Source organism: Equus asinus, chromosome 27, assembly GCF_041296235.1.
Source record: "Equus asinus isolate D_3611 breed Donkey chromosome 27, EquAss-T2T_v2, whole genome shotgun sequence".
In the NCBI taxonomy this organism is placed as follows: domain Eukaryota; kingdom Metazoa; phylum Chordata; class Mammalia; order Perissodactyla; family Equidae; genus Equus; species Equus asinus.
The window spans coordinates 19,775,268-19,799,783 of NC_091816.1; the positions used below are offsets into that span (position 1 = coordinate 19,775,268).

Sequence of the window (24,516 nt, forward strand, 5' to 3'; positions counted from 1 at the left end):
CGAGCACACAGAAGGGTCCATGGGAGCATCATGTAAGCTCTCTGGGTTTCTTAATCTGAAGGAGTGGAGGGAAGAATTTGCTAGAACTGAGGAGCCTCTTGGGAGAAAATAGATACTACATTTAGAAGAAGCTCAGAGCGCTGATCTTAGAAGGAAAGATGTGGGGTGTTGGGGGAGGGGGCCTTGATGCTGTTCCTTGGGTCTGTTTTCTGGCACGGTCCCTCCTGAACACCCAATTGAGTCTTGGGTGGAGCAATGAACTTCAGAATTAAAAGAGGAACAAGAAGTTTCTCCAAAACCTCTGCTGGAAGGAGCTAAGCTGTTGTATGTAGGCCCCTCTGATGGCAGGCCAGCTTCCCCAGGGCTCTAGTCTCAGCTGCAGTGGAGATACCCATGTCCAGCCGGTACAGGGCTGGGTGCAGAGCCCATCTCTGGGCAGACGTAGAGAGCAGCGAGAACAACCAAGGGCAATGATCTTGTTAGTGAGCGCAAGTGACACACCTTCTGGGCAAGAATAAAAATATTTAGGGGACATTTTTTACGGAGCATTAAGGCTGTGCCTGAGCTGATGGGGAAAGCGCTGTGACATTTGGTCAGTTATGATTAAATGTGGCCCCATCAGTACCCGCAGGATTACTCTGGGACTTCTCAAAGTTGGTAAATTTGGTAAAACGCCGACTTGGAGAAATTCAGGGAGTGACTTGCAACTGACATTTCGCCCTTAGCCCTGCCTCTCCGCCCCGGGGAAAAGCGCTGCGCTTCGCAGCTCCGCCAGGGGGCAGGAGAGGTCACATTGCACAGAGGATTTAAAAAAAAATCCCCCAACTTTTTCCCAAGAACTGTGTTCCTCCTCGTGAAACCGAATCCTCCAGCTGTGGCGTCCCAGGCGCCCGCCCCGACCCGCTGCGGCTCCCGCCCCTCGCCCTCCGCCTCCCCCCGCACCCCTGCCCTCGCCCTGCGCTGTCTGCTTTCCTCGACCCACTGTCCCCAGCATCTCTGCCCCCGCCCCTTAGCCTGAGGATGAAGGTTTGGCTGCTGCTTGGTCTTCTGCTGGTGCACGTAGCGCTAGAGGATGGTGAGTGACTCTGGGCGGGGGCTCCCGGTTTGTGCCCTGATTCTAGCCCCGATCCCCCAATCCACGTTGTCCCCAGCCCTCGTCCTCCAGCCAGCTCTTCCTCTAACTCTTGACCTTTCGAGGCTCGGCCCTGGCCCACTCCCTGCCCTGTGCACCTGCCCTTCTAGTAGGGTCTCCTTACCTCCCTTTTTCCACGTCCCCTGGCAGCCCCCTGGACGGTGGCAGCTACCCCGATCCTTAGGATCCCCACCAGGACCGCTCCCGCGCTCCCGGAAAGCCCTTGGCGGGCAAATTGACATCCCGAGCCAGCGCTTGGTCCAGCCCCCAGTGTCAACGTGTCGTTCTGGAAGGTGGCGCGCGAGCTATGGATCGCTTCCACTTCCGCGCCGCGTTCGCCCCGATCTCTGCTTCTGAGGGCGGGTGCCGCCTAAGCCAGGCAATTGCTGGTTCTTTTGCAAAACTCGAAGTGCCCTCTTCCTCCAATCCTCAGTCCTGGATTGGTTTGTATATCACCCTGGGCTTGAATCCTGCAAGATCTACTTAAGTCTTAGACCCGGTGTTTCTATGTATTAAACCTTAAAAATGAATCAAACCCCACAGCTGTTAAACTTCTTATCTGATTGGATGGGAAAAGATGAGGAAAATGCGTTTTCGTACAGCATATGCGAGCCCCGTGCCACTGCACTTTTTTGAATGTGTGCCTGTCCTGGGCCCACCCTGTTGTGTAGACTCCCAACCACAGGGTCAGGCTTTATTTTTATGTGTGTGTATATTGTTATATCTACATCTATGTCTATATATTACTGTTAGCGTTTGTTTTGTTGGGTCCCTGTTTATTTGGTTAGAGTTACGTGTACAGTACACTTTGCATCTGGGTACATCTTGGAATCCTGAATTCTTTGGACTTCCTCAGCTATAGCCACAGTTTTTGCTTCATTTTGGGCGAAAAGCGGTTTTGCTGTTATGCAACCCTATGCTGGAGCTAGCTTGACCTGGCTCACTTTTTATCCACTAGTCAGTCCTGACCAGTTCCTTTCTTTTTCATGAAACTAGAAGCGCTTGCCAAAAAAATACCACATTCTAGTTTGCCAAGCCCAAAATGGTTGTGGGACTTGAAGCTGAGCGTGAGGATCCTTAAGCCTAGAGCTTTGCTGAACAAAGTGTAGGCATTCTACTCAAGGGAGCAAAAGGTACTCTTTGCTCAGAGAGAAGATGGCATGAGTTCACGTTGTAAAACAGAATCTTAAAATGCTCCTGGCAGGTCCTTGTGTGGGACTGCTGAAGTGACGGAAATGCAGTATTTGGTATCATTTTTTGAATAGGGCAGGAAATGGCCAGACAAAATAATTTCAAATAGCCCACTCACTTATTTGTACAATTCGCTCAAGATGCCTGCCCGAGAGGCTCAGGATGTGGCTTCAGCCTCTGCCTTCTGGATCTCTCCCAGCCAACGTGTGCCCAGACTATGAGAATGATTACAAACATCTGGCTGAATCCATTGGCGTCTGTTTAAGTCAAATGTAGTTCATGCAAGCAATAAGCATTTATGAGACAATCAGAGAAAGTTGAACAGAGGCTGAATATTTTATAAGAAACAATTGATAAATTTTAGGCGTGATAAGAGCATTATGGCTTTGTTTTTAAAAGTACACATGTATCCTTTAGAATATATGTATATATAGTATAGGCTATTTATGAATAAAATATTAAACACACAATTAGAGAAGTAAATCTGCTTCATTACATAACAGTTTTCCTAAACCTATTAGGAATGTTTATTCTGTTTGAATTCCCTGAGGCTGGCTGGGGCCAGAAACAGGCCAGCGAGAGTGGCTTATATGGGAAGCCCTTCTGGTGCCAGCTCTGATGGGCAGGTTGGGCTATGGTGCATCCCAAAGCACAAACTGCAGACACAGGCCCATAACTCAACTTACCCACTGCTTTTTGTTTTCCTGATCACTTCTAGCAGAGAACTTCTAATAATAACGTCTTTCCTGCCAGCTCATATTGGGTATGCATCTGGTATAACCCAGTGAAGTTTGCCTTGCCTCCATTCTAAAATGCTTTAAACTTTTTAGAAGTAATGTTATTTCTTCTCATGAAGAGTGGGAGCTGGAAGGGCGTATGTTACTCTTGTGACATGAAAATGAGGCATGAAAACAGTTAACAAATAGCCCAAGGTCCCACTTACAGGAAGACATAGCTCATAGCTCCTGATTTTGAGCATTCTTATGAAATATGTGCCACTGTGTTTATTGATATGCTCCTGCTATTTTTACATTAAAAAGTATAAAATCACAGGCACTTACCAACTTTTGATTATCTACATATTTTATCCAAGGTCAGGAGCAAATGATGAAGCATAAACACTGATATGTCACTGCTGTTTTGTTGATATTACCCCAGACCCTTGATCATTGCTCATTTGATCTTCGGTCTAACATGGGTTTATTCTGGATCCTATGAAAGGGTTCTCTTTCTGGGAGGGCTAAACAGATTCATTAGGATATGAGGACAATACAGCCAGATCTCTAAGTAGGTGAGAAGGGCAACGCTGATGATGATTCTCTAACCAGGACTCTGTATCTTTCTTGTGTCTCAATTTATTCCTTGGAAAAAAAAGAGTAAAATTTAATTCAAAAATCCTTATAATGAAGAAAGAATTGTGAAAATTCTCATTGTTTACGAGTGCAAATACTGAACGTTTCAAAACATTTAGGATCTCGGCTGATATGTCCGATGTACAAAATCATCTCTGATCCTTAGAGTCAAAAAAGAAAAATTTGAGAGCAAGAGAGAGAGTGGACAGTGTGCCAGCCAGAGGACTGAGACAAGTCCTGAGGATTGGTGGTTTTCCCTGCGCAGTTTGTAAAGCCCTTACTTTGTGGAGTTCATAATTTAATGGAGAGGACAGATAACAGAGAAGGAAAGAGAAAACTGCAGGAAGCGGTAAGTGGCGTGAAGAATCCATAATCAGGGTGTTAGTTTCCCAAGGCTGCTGTAACCAAGTACCACAAACCCGGTGGCTAAGACTACAGGAGTTGATTCTTGTGCAGTTCTGGAGGCAAGAAGCCTGAAATCAAGGTGTCAGGGGCCACGCTGCCTCTGAGACTCCGTGTAGCATCCCTCCTGGCCTCTTCCTAGCTTCTGCTGACAGCGGGCCGTCCTTGGCGTTCCTTGGCTTGCAGCTGCAGCACCCTCATCTCTGCCCCTGTTGTCACTTGGCTGTCTTCTCCCTGTGCATCTCTGTCTTCACACGGTGTTTTCCTCTGCTGTGTGTGTGTCTCCTTTTCTTCTAACGACACCAGCATGTTGGATTAGAGCCCATTCTAATCACCTCATCTTAACTTGGTTATATTTGCAAATATTCTGTTTCCAAATAAGGTCAGATTCACAGGTACCAGGGCCTAGGACCTCAATGTACCTTTTTTTTTTTAATGGAGTGCTCATTGTGATGATATTTTTTTTTATTGAGGTCATATTGGCTTATAACATTGTGTAAATTTCAAGTGTACATTATTATATTTCCATTTCTGTATAGACTGCATTGTGTTCATCACCAGTAGTCTTGCTTTTATCTGTCACTGTACATATGCGCCCCTTTACCCCTTTCACCCTCCTTCCACCCCAGATCCCTCTGGTAACCACTTATCTGTTCCCCTTATCCATGTGTTTGTTTAGATTCCCCATATGAGTGAGATCAGTAAGGTATTTGTCTTTCTCTGTCTGACTTATTGCACTTAGCATAATACCCTCAGTGTTCATCCACGTTGGCACAATGTGTCTTTTTGAGGGACACAATTCAACCCATAACACAGGGTATGAGGATGAAGAAGCTGTGGAGGGGGTGAGGGTGCAGTTTGGATAGGAGAGTCAGAGGCCTGCCTGGAGGGAGAAAGCAAATGCTCCCGGTGTCTGAAGAGCTGATCAGCCAAGGGCACAGGGGGCACAGCAGCTTTGAGGTGTCCCAGTGGCCAGGGTGGCTGAAGGACCATGAAGTATGAGATGGGAGATGGCAAAGCCTTGTAGTGGCTGGAAAAGACTTAGGGCTTTATTCTAAATTAGATGAAAGTCACTGGAGAGTCTTGAGCAGATCTGATTTATGTTTTCAAAGGTAGCAATGTAGGATGCAAGCCATGAACCTACCTCGGGGGCATTTTAATAGCCTAGGTGCAAAGTGGCTTGGTCCAGGGTGGTTGCAGTGGATGTAGGGAGAAGAGACTGAGTTCAGGGTCTATTTCGAAGACAAAGTCAAGAGGATTTGCTACTGCATTGGATGTGGCTTAGGAGAGAAGGAAAAGAATCATGTATGACTCTAAGGATTTTATCATGAGCAACTGGCTGAGCAGAGTTGCCTTTTACAGAGAAGGGATGCTGGGAAAGAAGCCGGTCCGAAGGGGCATCCAGAGTTCAGCTTGGAGATGTTCAATTTGAGATGCCTACTAGCTTTCCAATTGGCACTGCTGAGTAAGGAATAGAATATGCAAACCTGGAGTTTAGAGGCAAAGTCAGGACCAGAACAAGGCAACTCCCAGCATATAAATGCTGCTAGTGCCCAGGGGACTGTGTGAGGCCCCTAGAGATTGAGTGTCCTTAGAGACTGAGAGGAGTCGTGAAGATTAAGCCCTTGGGAGCCAGATGAGGCAGAAAATGAAGACAAGGAAGAGCTGCCAAACAGACTGAGGAGTCGTGAGAGACATAGGAAGAAAACCAAGACAGTGCCGTGTCCTGGGAGCCAAGCGAATAAACTATTTCGAGAAGAGAGTGACCAACTATGTTCTATCGGATGTTCTGAAAAATGGTTAAAATTAAAGTCTTTATTCTGGAATAGAAGTATCTAATTCTTAGAAATAGCTATTTTGAGAAATGATACTTGCAGAAATGGTAGGAGGGTATTTTGGAGTGGGGTTCTGGAAGGGAAAGGAAAGGCTCTCATCTTCCTACATTTTCATCTCTCTGTTGTTATTGCTTTCCCACCTTCTCAGCTTTGTTCCTGGAAGGTTGTGTGTATTCCTGTGAGATGTTCCATGAAGAATGCAAAACTGAGAGTGGGGCATCTCCCAGTTTATATAATTCACTGGGGACCCCTAAGCTACTCAGCAAATTTATACTCATTTTGACGTTACCCTCAAGTCAGATCTTTCTCTCAACTGCCCATGGGGAGAACAAAGCCAGCAGAAGCAGCCACAGGTCTTTGAGGGTAATGCCTGTGTTTACATTGTAGTCCTCATCTAAGCAGCTTATTTTCTCCTCCAACACAATTCTGCAGAGCTGGAGAGGTTAATAGTCAGATCACCTTTATTGAACAGGCTTTGATTGCAGTCCTCAGTTGAAGATGAACAATTACAGTCCTTTGTCCTGCTTGCTTCTTGCTGTATAACATTTATTCATTGATCTTGGAGACGGGGTTTTGACCAACGTCTCCTCACTGGGGGATCCTAATATATGCCTTGGAAAAGCATCCCCGGCCCTTCCAGGAAGGTTGCGCTCTCAACCGTGGCATCAAGTTTCATTTGACTTGGAACTCATTGTCAAAGCCCGGGGCACACCAAACAAAGAAACCACTTAAATAATGGTGCTGTGCAGGATATTTGTACAAATAAAGTGTAGCTGCTACAATATGCTAATCTCTGAATTGAAAGGCAATGACATGAATCAGAGGTGACTCTAGACCTGGAGTCAAGGGTCTGATTTTTCACTGCCTTCTTAGTGACCTGTGCTGAGCCACTTGGCATCCGTGGTCCCAATTTGTTTCACCTGTAAGTTAGAAAGAATAATAGCTGCTTTGCCTCCATCACAAGTTTACCATGCAAAGCATCATAAGACTCTTACAAAATAAGTAGCATTTAGCTAGCACTTTATTACTATGGGCCAGCCCCTATTCTCAGCATTTTAAACACGTAAACTCATTTAATCCTCACAACACTCCATGAGATTGCCATTATTACCACATAATTCTCAATTTACAGATGAGGAAACTGAGACAGAGAGAGGGTAAGGTAACTCCCAAGGTCACACAGCTAGTAAGTAGGAGCCTGAACCTGAAGTCAGTAATGATATTTAATGGTTTGTGAATTTTACCACCTATTTCTCTCTAAAATATACTGTGCCATAATCTCAAAAATGCAATGGCAATGGACTTTCACTTTTATTCATCTACAATATAAATTCTTATATTTTTTAGGCCTTTGGAAAATAACTAATTTACATAGTTAGGCTGAAGAGTCATATTCGTTTAGAAAGTTACACATTGGATTTGGGGGTCACTCAATCTTGGGACTGTCTGGGTGTCTGTGGGGTCACTAGCCTAGCTCCTATAACTTAGAGTCATTGCCATCAAACCATGGACCAATTCCATGGTCAGGCTGCTGGACTAACTATATAGTCAGATCAACTGGTGGGTCTATTTGGTCAAAAGGTCAAATAATTTTGCAGAGATAATAGCACATATTTGGAAGCATAATATCCGTAATTAGGTAGTCTAATGGTCCTGAGTAGCAGAGCCACACAGGATCTGACAGTTTAGAAGGCAAACAAGTTGCACCGGTTGCCTAAATCCATAGCATTTGCCGATGGTTGTCATTTGTGATAGCTTGAATTTCTGTAACGTGATAAAGAAAACATACCAAATTAGACATCAACACAGAGGTCCATGAATCTCATGGGCACAGTGACTAAAATGCTTGTGGGCACAGATGACTTGGACATCCTAATGCAGGGTTTTATTTTCTACCTTAAGAAAAATACTGTGACTTTTACTCTATTGCAAAACCGAGGCTTATGCTTCACGGTTGATGTTGCTGGGTTAGTGCGCTTCTGTCCGTCTGACATGCTCCCAGTGGTTACAGGAGAAGTTCCCAGTGCTTCTCCTTCTGGAAGGTGGGGAAATGTGTGCACATGTACCACTGCCCACCCTGCTCTGTCATTAGACCCCAGGGGTAAGTAAGCCAAATGCACAGGGTCAGGGGAACTCTTGGCAAACGGCAGGTTAGACAGCATGTAATGGGGACTTGACTTGGAGATGAGGGTTCATGAGTACAATTCTGCTCCCTGGAAGGACTGAGAAAGCTCAGCAGGGCCTGTGACCCAGAGCCACCAGAGGAGAGGAAGGATGGGAAATAAGAGACTCAGGCCTAGGAAATAGAGAGGTCACAGTGAACCTAAAGGCATGGAGAAGAGAGCAGGGCTCAGGCAGCAAGGCATCCATGCACAGAGAAGGCAGCTTGCTGAGGAATTGATGTTGATACTGAGCTCAGAGTGGGATTGGTTCCAGGGTCTGGATCAGGCAGTGGAGGCTAAATGGCTCCTGTTTCAAAGGGCAAAAGGCAACATGCAAAGAAAGCCAAGTTCATCATTCCACACTTGAATCCAAATCAGTTGAATTCTTGGTACACATCCTAAGTGTATGGCTCCATGAAATGCTCATGAACTGCACACACCCATGTAACCAGCCCAGATCAAGACAGAATGTTCCTGGCAATGCCCCTCTGTCCCCTCCTGGTCGTCCCCAGCACTCCAAGGAAAACTCCTGCCTGACTTCTAACCTCAGAGATTCAAACCTGAAGTTTCTAAAAATTTGAGTTTCTCATATTTATAAATCAGGAAATTTGCATTCCCGCCATCCTTTGAGAAATCAGATCCAGCAACCCTGGGCGTGTCCTTCCTCATGGCAGCAGCCTGCTGAAGCAGGAGCAGCTGTCCCTTAGGGAGGGCATGACCTTGGCAGGCCCACCTGGCTCACCTAGTCTTGTCACCTGCCTGGCCTCCTGGTATAAGAACTTGCAACAATTTGCCTTTTTCCATCTCTTGACCCCAATTTCAATATCTTTGTCCTTTTCACCACCCTGAGGCTTTTGTATACCAAGGTAGTAGTAGATAAATATATACATACGTCAAAAAGGAAAAAAATGATTTTGTCCTGAGTGATCACATTTCCCCCTTTTTTTTTTTGTGAGCAAGATTGTCCCTGAGCTAACATCTTTGCCACTCTTCCTCTGTTTCGTATGTGGGATGCCACCACAGCATGGCTTCATGAGCAGTGTGTAGATCTGCACCCAGGATCCTGCAAGACCTGGGCCGCCAAAGTGGAGCATGTGAGCTTCACTATGCCACTGGGCCGGCCCCCACATTTCCTCATTTCATACAAATGCCCAGTAGTTCCCTCACGTGGCCAAGGTTTGTGTAGTTATCTGTTCAAAATATATACAGGAGGTTTATTTGCAGATAGTTAAATAAACACTTGGAATGGGAGTCAGGGGACCTGAATTCTACTCTCATTCTGTCACTAACCAGCTCTGTGCAATTTATTCAACTTTCCGAGGCCTTCTTTATTTTTTTATTCTACAACGTGAGGCCTTTACCTAACTGACCTCTCAGGATCCAGTAAGTTTGGACGTTTGTAATTCTGTGAGCATATACTGAGGTCGCCTTTGAGCTTGTGCAGACTGATGGGCAAACTGAAACTGTACAGCTGTCTCCCCATCCCTGCTGGGTGGACACAGCATGGCTCCACAGGCTGGGTGGACAGTTGAGGTTTCTGGAACCCAGAGGCACAGCAAGGGCAGGGCAGTGGGAGCAGCCTTCCCTGGGTGCAGGCAATAGTGAGTGCTTTGTCTGTAGAAAAGGGAAAAGCAGTAATAAAACAGGCTTAAAGTAGGTCAGCTTTTATTGTCACTGTTTGCCAGCAGTTCTCAACAATGTTGGTGATAAAGACTGTACTCCTCCCCCGAAAATATTTTGTTGGCTAAGTTCTAAACCATTGCTACAGTTACTTTTGAGTTTTAATAACTTGTATGTAAGCTTTAAATGAGCACAGGTTTAGTATTTACTCCTTACTAAAGCTTGTATTCTATACAGTTGTTATCAGCCCCTGACACAAGAAGACTCCACTGTATACACTCATTTGAGAGAAAGTTTGTAATGGTTTGAAATCTTCTGAATGCACTGCAGTGCAATCTCCCTGGAAGCTACATATTCCTGCATTTAAATAGCAGATTCAAAATGAACAATGATAGGGGCTGGCCCTGTGGCATAGTGGTTAAGTTCAGTGCTATCCACTTCAGTGGGTTTGGATCCTGGGTGCGGACCTACACTACTTGTCAGCCATGCTGCGGCAGCGACCCATATATAAAATAGAGGAAGTTTAGCACAGATGTTAGCTCAGGGCTAATCTTCCTTAGGAAAAAACAAAAGAAGAATGATAGCACTGAGATTGCAAAGACAAGAAACAGATCTTGAGTGGCTTTGAGTCCACCATTCTCTGTGACCCCTTTGAGATTGTGAGATGGGGTGTGAACTACAAGGAATAGTATTTTTGTTTGGTAAGTGCAAATTTCAGTTCATATGTGAAATATTTTGCTGAATTGGAATAAAATCTTTGAAGTCGAAATATATTCCCTTTCAGTTATTAAATGTTTTAAAGCTAAGGGAGGAACCAAGAGAATAATGATTATTACTGAAAATAATGTTGATGTATGAAGATCTGTTTTGGGTGTTAAATACTCTGGGTGTGTTGCTCCAATGGCCCATTGTTTTCTCCTCACGTTTGTACCAGTTACTGGCCAACATCCTCCCAAGAACAAGCGTCCGAAGGAGCCAGGAGAGAATAGAATCAAGCCTACCAACAAGAAGGTGAAACCCAAAATTCCTAAAATAAAGGACAGGGACTCAGCTGACTCAATGCCAAAGTCGCAGTCCATAATGATACAGATGTTGGACAAGGGTCGCTTCCAGAAACCTGCCGCTACCCTGAGTCTGATGGCAGGGCAAACTCTGGAGCTTCGATGTAAAGGAAATCGAATTGGATGGAGCTATCCTGCATATCTTGACACCTTTAAGGACTCCCGCCTCAGGTAAGCTTGTTTGTGTGTGTGTGTGTGTGTGTGTGTGTGTGTGCGTGGTCAAGGATTTGGTTTCATTCTCTCGTTAAATTCTGCATTGTTTCTGACGTCTACCGTTTCCATCCAATGGCTTCTAAAAATGGCAGCTCAACCGGCAAAAGCCATAGATTTTATTTCTGCACCCAGTTAAAAAGATTATTGCAAATCCTATCAATGTTGGTTAAAATAGTGAAATTTTATAGGAAGCCATATGACAAATAATTGAAACTGTGTTGCGTAGAGATAGTTAAGAATTCATATTGTAAAAAATAGTGGACCCAATGTTTTGTGTTACTTTTCAAGTAATCGCAATGAAAACTGAAATGACCTAACAGGAGATTCCTTTGAGCAACTTGACCAGAGGCTAACTTAAACTGTTTTTGAACTTGTCAACGCTTCTGATTATTTTTACTTTCCCGAGTACATGACTTTTATATTCAGAGGCATCAGTTGGAAAAAAGGCCAGAGATTTTTCATCTTTGAGTGACTACCTTCAGGAGGCTGGATTTCTTGTTCAGGAAAAGTGGTTAAGATGATTATGAAAGTTGTGGAAAGCAAGAAAACAGAGCACATTTTCGAGGGTACTGGGAGAGCCTATGGGGTCAGCAGATGGGAGTCCTGTGTATCTTTTCGGGACAGCCCCTAACTCTCTGGGTATCAGTTGCCTCACGCGTAGAATGAAGGGGATCGGATTACATGATTTCTAAGATTCTTTCCAGCCCTTTCTTCATATGATTTAGGATAGAGAAATATAGGGTATTGTCTGTTTGGGATGACTGGAGAGGGAAAAAGAAAGAAAGTGGATCTCTAGCATCTCACACTCTGCAGATTCATATTTCTGCACAAACTCCACCTCTGCATATCTTCATCCTCAAGGACCCCACCATCCACTCAGTTGCTGAGCCAGAAAACTGGGGAGCATCCTTACCATCTCTCTCTCTCCTTCACTTTCCACGTCCAAGCAATCACCAAATTCAGTTAATTCAGCCTTCTTATGAGCCATAAACCTATCCTTTGTCCATCTCTGGTGTCACTACTCCAGTCCCAGCCAGTGTTATCCCTCATCGCCAATACCGCAATAACCACACCCACGCCTGTCCTCCTCCAACCTCCTTCTCACTGCAGCTAGAATGGTGTTTAAAACATGCAGATCTGATCATGTCACCCCCTACTGAACATTCAATGGGTCCCTAAAGCGGATAAAGTCCAACATCCTCACATGGCTGATGAGAACATCTCTGATCTCCGCAGTCTAAATCATCTCTAATCTTTAGGTTAGTATCTTTGCTTTCACTGGCCTGGGTTCCTGGGAGATTGTCAAACATACCAGGCTCTTGGGGCCTTAAAACTTGCCTGGACCACTCTTGGCCTCAACTTCAGCCTCAGTGTCCTTTTCTCTGGGAAGCCAGCGTCAGGCCTCCCTGAGTATGCGTTCCCATGGCCCTTGGTGCATCCTCTTTTGAACGCTCTTCCTACTTGTAACTCCCTTTTTTTTAAACTCTGTGTTTTTCACTGGGGCTTAGCTGAGGGTTTGGCCTTTCGCTTTATCTGCTGAATGACTGAATCACAATCTTCTCTCTTTCTTTCTTATACACATTCACCTTGGAGAATAAATACATCAAAATATAAGTAATATCTCTCTGTCTATCTACTATCTGATGTCTTGTGTTAAGATCTCTTTCACATTTTATTCTGAAGATGCTCTTCTGACTTCACGTCTCCCATAGTGTAGAGTTATTCTAAAGGGAATTGGACTGGATGGGGACCAGAGGGTGAAGGAATGAGACCATTTTTCCCATTTTCATCTCCACACTTGAAATGCATGTGTCTGTGTGTGTGTGTGTGTGTTTATCTCCTGCTTGGAACAAATCTGGAAAGATTTACTACTGTATACTTTCTAAATGACTTCATTTACCAAAGTCAGATTTACACACTTTTTTAAAAACCGGAATTGAGGGGCCATCCCAGTGGCACAGTGGTTAAGTTGGCACGTTCCACTTCAACAGCCCAGGGTTTGCCAGTTCGGATCCCAGGTGAGGACATGGCACCACTTGGCAAGCCATGCTGTGGTAGGCATCCCACATATAAAGTAGAGGAAGATGGGCATGGATGTTAGCTCAGGGCCAGTCTTCCTCAGCAAAAAGAGGAGGATTGGTGGCAGATGTTAGCTCAGGGCTAATCTTCCTCAAAAAAATAATTAATTAATTTTAAAAAACCAAACAACAACCAGAAATGAGATATTTTAAATTATTTCGAACTTTGTCTTAGTCTTTGACTTACACAAAGTATCCTAAACCTAGATGATTTGGCCCTTGAAGAGTTAGTATTTTCCAGGAATATTTTCAAAGTTCTATTAGCCAATATATGTTTGAAAATATCTTAAGGACTCAAAGTAAAGTGAACATGAATCCAAATTGAAGAGAAATATCCAGGAGCTGAAAAAACCAATTTTGACTTTCTAACATGAAATAGCATTCATTCAAAACACAGTTAGGGCTTTATAAGAAAGTAAAGACAGCTGTAGGCCCCAAAGGACTTCGTGAAAAAATGTGAAAAATGCGAAAAACATCTAGTCACAAGTCTGTATCAAATAGCAAAAAAAAAAAAAGTCAAGATTTATTTCACACTAGAGATTCAACAAGTCAACTCTTGACATCTTTCCCAGAAAGTGGTGCCTTTGGCTGGAAGAGAAGTATTCATCTTGTGTTTTCTTTTTCTGTGGAATGAGTTCTTTCCAGTGTCCTGACAGCTTTGGGTTGGAAGACCCCCAGGTGTGCTTCCAACAAAGCCTGGTCATTTTAACCAGTTTTAGTAGCTTTCTGGAACTAAACACACATGCTACCACATTTGCCCAAATTTAATCTTCTGACCAGAAGAAGGAACATGCTATGAAATAGGGAGGTCAGCCTGAGGCACAGCTAGAATTGAATACTGCCTTTACCACTAACCAGCAAAGAGACCTTTGACCTGTAATTTCCCTAGAACACAATTTTGTCATCTGGAATGCAGAGATAATACTATCTATAGTAAGTGCTGCCTGGCCTATTGTAAGCATTCGCTAAATTGTAACTAATTGTTACTCTGCAACACCCATTTCTCATGCACAATAATCCAAGGGATCTTTTGGTACAGTTAATTCTGACCAGGACGCACGTAAATCAGGGAATTGTGCACAGCCAATATGCCTTCTAACATAGAGGATCCAAGAAAGTTTGTACACCTCTTTCTCACTTTCATTTAATTAATTGATCAGTTCTTTGTAATCTGGGATCTGTGTCCATTTTCCCCCATGGAAAGGTAAGTCCCTTACAGGCAAATATCAGTCTATTTGGTTCCTCATCAGATTCCTAGCACCTAGAACAGTGTCTGACACATATCAGAACTTGGGAAATAATTTTTGGTTTCCCCCGGGGTTTAGTGATCATGTCAGAACTTAGTTGTAGTCATGCATTCATTCATTCAACATTTAAAGATCATTACACTTAGTGCTGATGCATGCTTTGTATGAATCAGGAGGAGGGTGAGAACAAAGTATGAATGTATTTTAAATCTAGGGTACTCTGTCACCTGGATCCATCCCCACTATCTCAGAGCCTGTAACAACAGGCTCCATGTTGACCTCATGGAACCATTAGTCAGTTGACTCCCTCTACCTTCTCTCTTTTTATCCAACCTGTCCTCTTCTGTCTTTACTTCTCTTTCTCTTCATCTTAGATTCCAGGGTCTGTAATTTCTGCTGAACTCTTGAACACATCTTAAGTAACTTATTTCACCCTCTGTGTTTCCTTCATTCCCACTTGGAAATTTCTAACCTCAAATGAACCTGTTCACCTACTTTCTCTTGTTGGCATGTGGACACTGAGTACTGTTGGAGGAAACCACACAGCTGGCTGGAGGGATCCCTTTAGTTTGTGGTCACCTCACTGGTGCCTGGAAAAGCTGACGACATTTCTCTAGAGAGCTCACTTTTTCTCTCTTCTTAAACCTCTGATCTTCTCCATCTCTCTCACTTTCAGCTAATGAAATTATCACCTAATGTATTGACAAATTGGAGCCCTAGAATTGCTTTAATTTCCTCTTATCACATCTCCTTCCCACTTTTACAATTGTAGTGGAGGAAAGGTTTCTCCTCTTGACTAAAGCCAAAGCTCCCACTGTGCCCTGGGTCTCATCCTTATATGCTTTCTCAGGTACCTTGAGACATCAATTATTGTTTCCTTGTTCTGGGTCTTTACCCTCCTTTTCTCAATGGAATCCTTTCCATAACTCTTCCCTATATTCAGAAATCCCCCCCAGGTACTCTCCAGCTCCCTCCCTCTCTCTTCTTACCTTCCCAGCCAGACCCCTTGGAGGAGTCTCTCTGTACACTCATTGTCCCCACTTGCCTCTCCTACCTGCTCAACTACTACACCTGACTCCTGCCCCATGGCTCCATATGCATTTTGTCACCAAGGTCAACAAAGTCACTAAATCCAGAGTTGTCTTTTCAATCCCCATATGACTTGCCCCCCAGGACCATAGCAGAAGGGAACACTCTCGGCTTGGCTTCCACAATGCCATATTCTTTGGTTTTCTTTCTGCCTCGCTGGCCCCTCCTTGCAGTTTCCTTCACCAGCTGTGTAACCTCTGCTCTTCTGGACATTAAATGTTGGTTGTGTGTCCTTTTCTCTTCTTACTGCATGCTGCCAAATACCCTCCATTTATCATATATTAGGGTTCACTGTTTCTTCTGAGCTCCGTATCAGACTCTCCAACTGCCTACTCAACTGCCTGGATCTTTTCTGAGTCTTTCTTTAATCGTAACCGTCTAAAACTGAGCTCATCATTTTTTTCCACACCTGGTTATCCTCCTGTGTTCTTTGGTTCATGAATTATTATTGAATTCATTAATTCAATTAATGAATGGCGTTAATTCTATCCTGTTGCCCTTAATCAGAGGCCTGGAAATCACCTTGGACCCTTCCCTTTTACTTCCACATCCAATCAACAACCATGCCCTAATGATGCTACTATTTAATTATTTGAATCTTCCCACTTCTTTGCACCACAGCAGCAATGACCCTAGTCTCTTACGTGGACTACAGCAATGATCATATAGCTGGACTTTCTGCACCCAAGCTCGATCCTGACCTCCATCCTCCGCACAGCAGTCCGATCTCTTTCAAAAGCACTCCTGGTCCTGTCACTTCCAGCTTCAAGCCTCTCAATAGCGCAGTTCTGTTGCTCCTAGAATAAAGTTGAAACTCTGAACATGGCTCACAAGGTCATGCATAACCTGGTCCTGCCTTTCCCTTCTGCCTCATTTCACTTCACTCTCTTGTTGTCTCTACTCCAGGCTCTGTGGACTTTTTTCTGATCCCCAGATGTGCCAAACTCCTTCCTGCCTGGGGCCTTTGCCCATTTGAGTCCTTCTGCCTGTAATGGACACACTGGAATAGCTGCTCACTATCCTTCACATCAGGCCTGTCATGTCCTCAAGGATCCTTGCTTGCTCTCAGTCCCCGCTGTCCACGAGGCCCCAGTCACATCCCCCGTCCCTCCACTGAATCACTTATCAGCATCGGGGCAATTACTATTTCCTTGGTCGTTTATGTTTGTGTCCCTCGCTAGGCTGTTAAGCTCAGCAGAGATGGTGTCTCTTTATTCACCAGTACTTCCCTGGCACGCAGCGCATGCCTGGCATACTGCAGGTCCTCGAAAAGTATTTCCTTTATTTTTATTGAGCTAACATTGGTTTATAACGTTGTGAAAGTTTTAGGTGTGCAACATTATGATTTGACTTCTGTATACACGACGGCATGCTCACCACCAAAATCCAGTTTCCATCCATCACCATGCAATTGATCCCCTTTACCCATTTTGCCCTCTGCCCATCTGCTTTCACCTCTGGTAACCACCAATCTATTCTCTGTATTTATGTTTTTGTTTTGTTTTGTTTGTTCATTTATTTTTTTATATTCCACATGAGTGAAACCAGATAGTGTTTGTCTTTCTCTATCTGACTTATTTCACTTAGCTTAATCCCCTCGAGTTCCATCCATGTTGTCACAAATGGCAAGATTTTATCTTTTTATGGCTGAGTAGTGTTCTATTGTATATATATATACCACCTCTTCTTTATCCATTCATCCATTGATGGGCACTTAGGTTGTTTCCGTTATCTTGGCTATTGTGAATAATGTTGCAATGAACACAGGGGTGCATATATCTTTTCGAATTATCGTTTTCATATTCTTCAGATGAATACCCAGAAGTGGAATCACTGATCATATGGTATTTCTATTCCTAATTTTTTGAGGAATCTCCATACTGTTTTCCATAGTGGCTGCACCAATTTACATTCCCACTAGCAGTTTACTAGGGTTTCCTTTTCTCCACATTCTTTCCAATGCTTGCTATTTCTTGTCTTTTTAATAATAAACATTCTAACGGGGGTGAGGTGATATCTTATTGTGGTTTTGATTTGCATTTCTCTAATATTTAGTCATGTTGAACATTTTTTTTTTAAAGATTGGCTCCTGAGCTAATGTCTGTTGCTAATCCTTTTTTTTCCTTCTTCTCCCAAAGCCCCCCAGCACATAGTTATATATTCTAGTTGTAGGTCCTTCTGGTTGTGCCATGTAGGATGCTGCCTCAGCATGGCCTGATGAGCAGTGCCATGTCCACGCCCAGGATCTGAGCTGGCGAAACCCTGAGCCACCAATGCAGAGCATGCAAACTTAACCACTTGGCCAAGGGGCTGGCCCCTGAACATCTTTTCATGTGCCTGTTGGCTATCTGTATGTCATCTTTGGAAAAAATTCTATTCAGACCCTCTGCCTATTTTTTAATTGGGTTGTTTGGGTTTTTTTGTTGTTGAGTTGTATGAGTTCTTTAATATATTTTGAATATTAACCCTTAATCAGATATATGATTTGCAAGTATCTTCTTCCATTATATAGGCTGCCTTTTCATTTTGTTGATGGTCTCCTTTGCTGTGCAGAAACTTTTTAGTTTGATGTAGTCCCACTTGTTTATTTTTGCTTTTGTTTACTTTGCCTGAGGAGACATATCCAAAAAGATATTACTAAGACTGATGTCAAAGAGCACACTGCCTATGTTTTCTTCTGGGAGTTCTATGGTTTCATGTCTTACATTCAAGTCTTTAATCCATTTTGAGTTAATATTTTGTGTATAGTATAAGATAATGGTCTACTTTCATTCTTCTGTATGTGGCTGTCCAGTTTTCCCAACACCATTTATTGAAGAGACTTTTCTTGCTCCATTGTATGTTCTTGGCTCTTTTGTCATAAATTTGTTGTCCGTATATGTGTGATTTTATTTCTGGGCTCTCAGTTCTCTTCCATTGATCTGTGTGTCTGTTTTTCTGCCAATACCATGCTTTTTTGATTATTATGGCTTTGTAGTAGAATTTGAAATCAGGGAATGTGATGCCTCTAGCTTTTTTCTTTTTTCTCAGGATTGCTTTGGCCATTTGAGGTCTTTTGTGGTTCCATACAAATTTTAGGATTTTTTGTTCTATATCTGTGAGAAGTGTTTTTGGGATTTTGATAAAGATTTCATTGAATCTGTAGATTGCTTTAGGTAATGTGGACATTTAAACAATGTTAATTCTTCTCATCCGTAGGCATGGAATTTCTTTCCATTTCTTTGTGTCTTCTTCAATTTCTTTCAAGAATATCTTATAATTTTCAGTGTACAGCTCTTGCACATCCTTGGTTAAATTTATTCCCAGGTATTTTATTCTTTTTGTTGCAATTATAAATGAGATTGTTTTCTTAATTTCTCTTTCTGCTAGTTCTTTGTTAATGTGTAGAAATGCAACGAATTTTTGCAAACTGATTTTGTACTCTGCAACTTTATTGTATTTGTGTATTATTTCTAATAGTTTTTTGGTTGATTCTTTAGGATTTTCTATACATAAAATCATGCCAACCAAAAATAGTGACAGTTTTACTTCTTTCTTTCCAATTTGGATGACTTTTATTTCTTTTTCTTGCCTAATTGCTCTGGCTAGGACTTTAATACTATGTTGAATAAGAATGGTGAGAGTGAGCATCCTTGTCTTATTCCTGATCTTAGAGGGATAGAATTCAGTTTTCCATGGTTGAGTGTGATGTTAGCAATAGGTTTGCTGCATATGGCCTTCATTAATTGAGGTGCGTTCCTTCTATACCCACTTTGTTGAGAGTTTTTATCACAAATGGATGTTGAATCTTAAGTGCTTTTTCTGCATCTGTTGAGATGATCATATGATTTTTATCTTTCATTTTGTTAATGTGGTGTTATCATGTTGATTGATTTGTGGATGTGCGACCATCTTTGCATTCCTGGAATTAATCCCACTTGATCATGATATATAATCATTTTAATGTATTGTTATATTCAATTTGCTAATATTTTGTTGAGGATTTTTGCATCTATGTTCATGAGAGATATTGGCCTGTATTTTGTGTGTGTGTGTGTGGTTGTGTTTGTGTTGTGGTTGTCTGGTTTTGGTATCAGGATAACGTTGACCTTGTAAAATGAGTTAGGAAGTGTTCCCTCCTCTTCAATCTTTTGGAAGAGTTTGAGAAGGATAGGTATTACATTTCTTTGAATGTTTGATAGAATTCCCCAGTGAAGCCATCTGGTCCTAGACTGTTGTATTCGGGGAGATTTTTGATTACTGTTTCAGTCTCCTTATTACGATCAGTCTATTCAGATTTTCTATTTCTTCATGATTCAGTCTTTTAAGATTGTATGATTCCAAGAATGTATCCATTTCTTCTTGGTCGTCCAATTTGTTGGTGTAAAGCTGTTCATAGTAGTCTCTTACAATCCTTTGTATTTCTATACTATTCATGTGACTTCTCTTTTGTTTCTGATTTTATTTGAGCCTTCTCTCTTTTTTTCTTAGTGAATCTAACAAAAGGTTTGTCAATTTTATCTTTTCAAAGAGTCAGCTCTTAGCTTCATTGATCTTTTCTATTGTCATCTTAGTCTCTATTTCATTTGTTTCTGCTCTGTTATTATTTCCTTCCTTCTACTGACTTTGGACTTTGTTCTTCTTTTCCTAGTTCCTTTAGGTGTAAGGTTAAATTGTTTATTTGGAATTTTTCTTGTTTCTTCAGATAGGCCTGTATTGCTATAAACTTTCCTCTTAATATTACTTTTGCTGTATCCCATGGATTTTGGTACATCATATTTTCATTTTCACTTGTCTTCCTGTATTTTTTATTTCTCCATTGACCCAATAGTTCTTCAGTAGCATGTTGTTTAGTCTTCACATATTTGTGATTTTCCAAGCTTTCTTCTTGTAGTTGATTTCTAGTTTTATACCATAGTGGTCAGAAAAGATCCTTGATATGATTTCAAACTTCTTAAATTTATTGAGACTTATTTTGTGTCCCAGCATATGGACTATCCTTGAGAATGTTCTGTGCACTTAAGAAGAATGTGTATTCTGCTGCTTTTGGATGGAATGCTCTGTATCTGTCTATTAAATCCGTCTGGTCTAATGTTTCATTTAAGGTCAAGGTTTCCTTGTTGACTTTCTGTCTAGATAATCTATCCATTGTAGGGTAAGTAGGGTACTAAAGTCTTCTATTATTGTGTGGCTGTCAATTTCTCCCTTTAGGTCTGTTAATAATTGCTTTATATATTTTAGTGCTACTATGTTAGATGCATATAAATTAATAAATGTTATGTCTTCTTCATGGATTGTCCTCTTTTTCATTATATAATGTCCATCTTTGTCTCTTGTTACCTTTTTTGGTTAGAACTCTATTTTGTCTGATATGAGTGTGGCTACACTCACTTACTTTTGGCTGCCATTTGCTTCAAGTATCATCTTCCATCCTTTCAGTTTGAGTTTATGCTTGTCTTTAGAGACGAGATGAGTCTCCCAGAGGCAGCATATAGTTGTGTCTTGTTTTTTAATCCATCCAATCACTGTATCTTTTGATTGGTGAATTCAACCCATTTACATTTAGGGTGATTATTGGTATAAGAGGACTTAGTACTGCCATTTTATCTTTTGTTTTCTGGTTGCTTTATACTTTATATCGTCATTCTTTCTTTTTCCTTGTGTTTCTGTCTGCCATTTTAGTCTGGTGACTTTCTGTGATGTTTTTCTCAGTTTCCGCTTTTATTATGTTTCATATCTCTGCTCTAGATTTTTGTTTTGTGGTTACCATGAGATTTGTCTCATAGATAAAATAGTCCTTTTTCTGCTGATGCATCTTATCATTTGCCTATAGAGGTTTCATCCTTTTCCTCTTCCTCTTTTATGTTTTTGTTGTCACAAATTATCCCTTTTTATGTTGTGAATTCATTACAACATTTAAGTAGCTATAGTTATTTTTAATGCTCTTTTCTCCTTTAACCTTAGGGCTATAATTATTTAACAACCAATTCTGATATAGAATTGCAATTTTTTGATTCTGTCTATTTATCACCTTACTCAAAGTTTTGTGTACTTTTGCCTTTTCAATTCAGGTAGAAGATCTCCTTTCAACATTTCTTATAAGGCATGTCTAGTGGTGATGAACTCCCCCAGCTTTTGTTTATCTGGAAAGTTTTTATTTCTCTTTCATATGTGAAGAATAACTTTGCTGGATAGAGTATTCTTGGCTGACAGCTTTTATCTGTCAACATTTTGAGTATGTCATTCCATTCTCTCCTGGCCTGTAGAGTTTCTGCTGGGAAATTTGACAGCCTAATGGAAGTTCCTTTGTAGGCTACTGTCTTTTTGTCCCTGCTGCCTTTAAAATTATTTCTTTATCTTTGACTTTTGGCAGTTTTACTATAATGTGTCTTGGAGAAGATCTGTTTGCATTGAGATGATTAGGTATTCTATTAGCTTCATGGACTTTGTTTATCCAGTTCCTTCCCCAGGTTTGGGAAATTCTCAACTATTATTTCTTGAAATAAGTTCTCTGTTCCCTTCTCCTTCTCCCCTCCTTCTGGGATATCCATTATCCTTATGTTGCCTTTGCTAATGGAGTCAGATAGTTCCAGTAAAATTACTTCATTTTTAAAAAAATGTCAATTCTCTGTCCTTTCCTACCTGATTCATTTCTAGATTTTTATTCTTTGAGCTCATTAATTCTCTCTTCCATATAGTCTGCTCTACTTCCAATGCTTTTTTAATGCATTCTTCATCTCATTTATTGAGTTCTTCAGCTCCAGAATTTATGTTTGGTTCTTTTTTAAAATTTCAAGCTCTTTGGTAAAGTATTTCCTCTGTTTATTAATTATATTCCTGAGCTTGTTGAACTACCTTTCTGAGTTTTCTTGTAGCTTGTTGACTTTATTCCTGACAGTTATTTTGGATTCTCTATCAGATCACAATCTTCTATGACTTTAAGTTTGGTTTCTGGAGAATTGTCATTTTCTTTCTGTGATACTGTGTGACTGTGGTTTTTCATGGTGCTTGCTGAGTTGTTGCTCTGCTGGCGCATTTGAGGTAGCAGACATTTTTCTTATTTAAATAAAGCTTTGTTTACTTTGAGTCTACAATTCAAGAAGTTGGTAATTAGAGACTTTTCCCTTTTTTTCAGTAGGTGGCACTGTAGCACAAGTTTTGGTTTTTCTTACTTGAGCTTCCTCTGGCTATATTTGAAAACTGGCACTTTCTACCCTCTACGACCTCTGCCAGAGATGTCACCCATGTCCTTCTCATTGCTGCTTGTGCCTCCGGGTTTGCTGGTGCCTTGCTGTGGCCAGTGTCACTGTGGTCACTGTCATCCCCACTGAGGGCACCAGGATGACAGACAGAGTTGCCTGTGTCATGGGCATCCCTGCTGCAGTGGGTGGGAGGGTGAAGGTGGAGGATGAGCTGGGGTTGCAGGCACAGCCAACACAGGTGATGGGACTGGAGACATGGGCACCACCATGGCTGGAGTGTCTGGGATGATAGGCCACAGCCCTGCTGCCAGGTTTCCTGTGGCTGCAGGTGCTGCTGTGACTGGGAGGCTGGAGTCGTGTGTGCCACCTCCACTGCTGCCACCAGGTTCCCTGGGGTTGTGGGCTCAGCTGCCACGGCTGGGGGACTGGGATTGTAGGTACCGCCTCTGCTGCTCCCCCAGTTATGCCTCCTGTGTGTTCTAATCCACCCACCTTCAGATGTGTGGATCTCTCTGGCATCCTGGTGTATTGGGCACAGGAACTTTTGTTGAGTCACGGATGTCTTACTAGTTGTAAATCAGAGGGGAGATACAAACGGAGTGTCTCATGCCACCATAATGCTGATGTCACTCCTCCATAAGTAGTTCAATGAAAGAGCAGTAATGGGGGCGCTGAGCCTGGAGTGGGTCCAAGCCAGGCCCTTGTGATCATGAGACCTGTGAATCTGGGGACAAGCTCATTGAACTTTAAAGCCAAAAGAGACCTTAGTGGTTATTATACTTAAGCCTCTCTTTTTAACAAATGAGGAAACTGCTAATCTTAGAGGATAGACATCTAGTCCAGGGAGACAAACTGGTGAATGACAGTGTGAGTCTTAAAACCCAGCCTGCTGGTGCCCAGGTAGAGCTGCTGCCCTGCTTGTGTGCTCTGAGATATGTCTCGTGGGATACATGTAGATTGAAGAACACTATTGGCTTAATGGAGGTGCTAGCTTCAGGGAAAATAGATTTGATATCTATTTTATTGTTGTTGTTGTTCCTTGGGTACTAGACTAAGAAATCTGACTTTTAAAGTTAAGGGTTAACACAAAAATGAACAGAATATACTTCTCCAGCATGGTGCATTAATTTCTTGCTGGGATAGTTTTGAATTGAAAGTAATTGAAATTTCACATTGATTTAGGATAACTATTTAGACATCAGAATGTTAACACATTTCATTGGGCTATTTAGAAAGGAGAGCTCTGTCAGAAGACCATAAATGATCCCTCATCCTAAAAGGTGGACTTGGACCTCCCCCCAGATGATGGAGCCAGGATGACATATGCTCTTGGGGCCCTTCCAGGCCTCCTCTTCTGTGATGCTTGCTCCTTCCTTCACATTGGCAAACCCATGTCTTTAGAAGGTCCGCTAGATGGCGGGCTTCAGCTGTGTTACCATTTTCCTTTCCCCAATAAACGAAGCATTTCAAATGAGAACTAATTGAGTACAGTAAGTGCACACTTGTGCGCATGGTTCTTTCACCCTTTTAGGCTACTCAGTAGTCACAGTTTCAGGTTATGTTCTAAACAATATAGAATTCAATTTCCCAACAAATAAATTTAAAAAGGGGTACACATTTGTGAGTTTATGTGCCCATACAAGGATAAATTCATTGATAGCTCTGAGTCCTGCTGAGTCTTCCCAGAGCACTGGGCACTTTGAAGACTGAAATTGATCCAGATTTTAATTCCAGACTCAGTCCATCTCTGATCACATAGAGCTCCACTTTCTTTTCAGATCAGAAACAGCAAAGACATTTTTCTGACAATAGTTGTTACCATTTATTGAATGCTCTATTTCCTGACTCCTCTGCCCTGCCTGCTTCCTGCTCTCCTATTTTTCCACCATCTCCCTGCCTTCCCTTGATTTATTTTGTTCCTCTCCTCCAACAATTTTTTTTTAGCATCTAGGG

The 24,516-nt window shown here is 42.1% G+C and overlaps 1 protein-coding gene across 1 annotated transcript in view; it reads left to right on the plus strand.

The window, feature by feature from the left end:
* Window positions 1–792: 792 nt before the first annotated feature.
* Window positions 793–24,516, plus strand: part of PDGFRL (platelet derived growth factor receptor like) — a 47,284-nt gene continuing 23,560 nt past the window's right edge. The window contains exons 1-2 of the mRNA XM_014836499.3: window positions 793–1,075; window positions 10,629–10,926. Of these exons, the coding sequence (XP_014691985.2) occupies window positions 1,021–1,075; window positions 10,629–10,926 (353 nt within the window). The 5' untranslated portion in view covers window positions 793–1,020. The remainder of the gene's footprint in view (window positions 1,076–10,628; window positions 10,927–24,516) is intronic.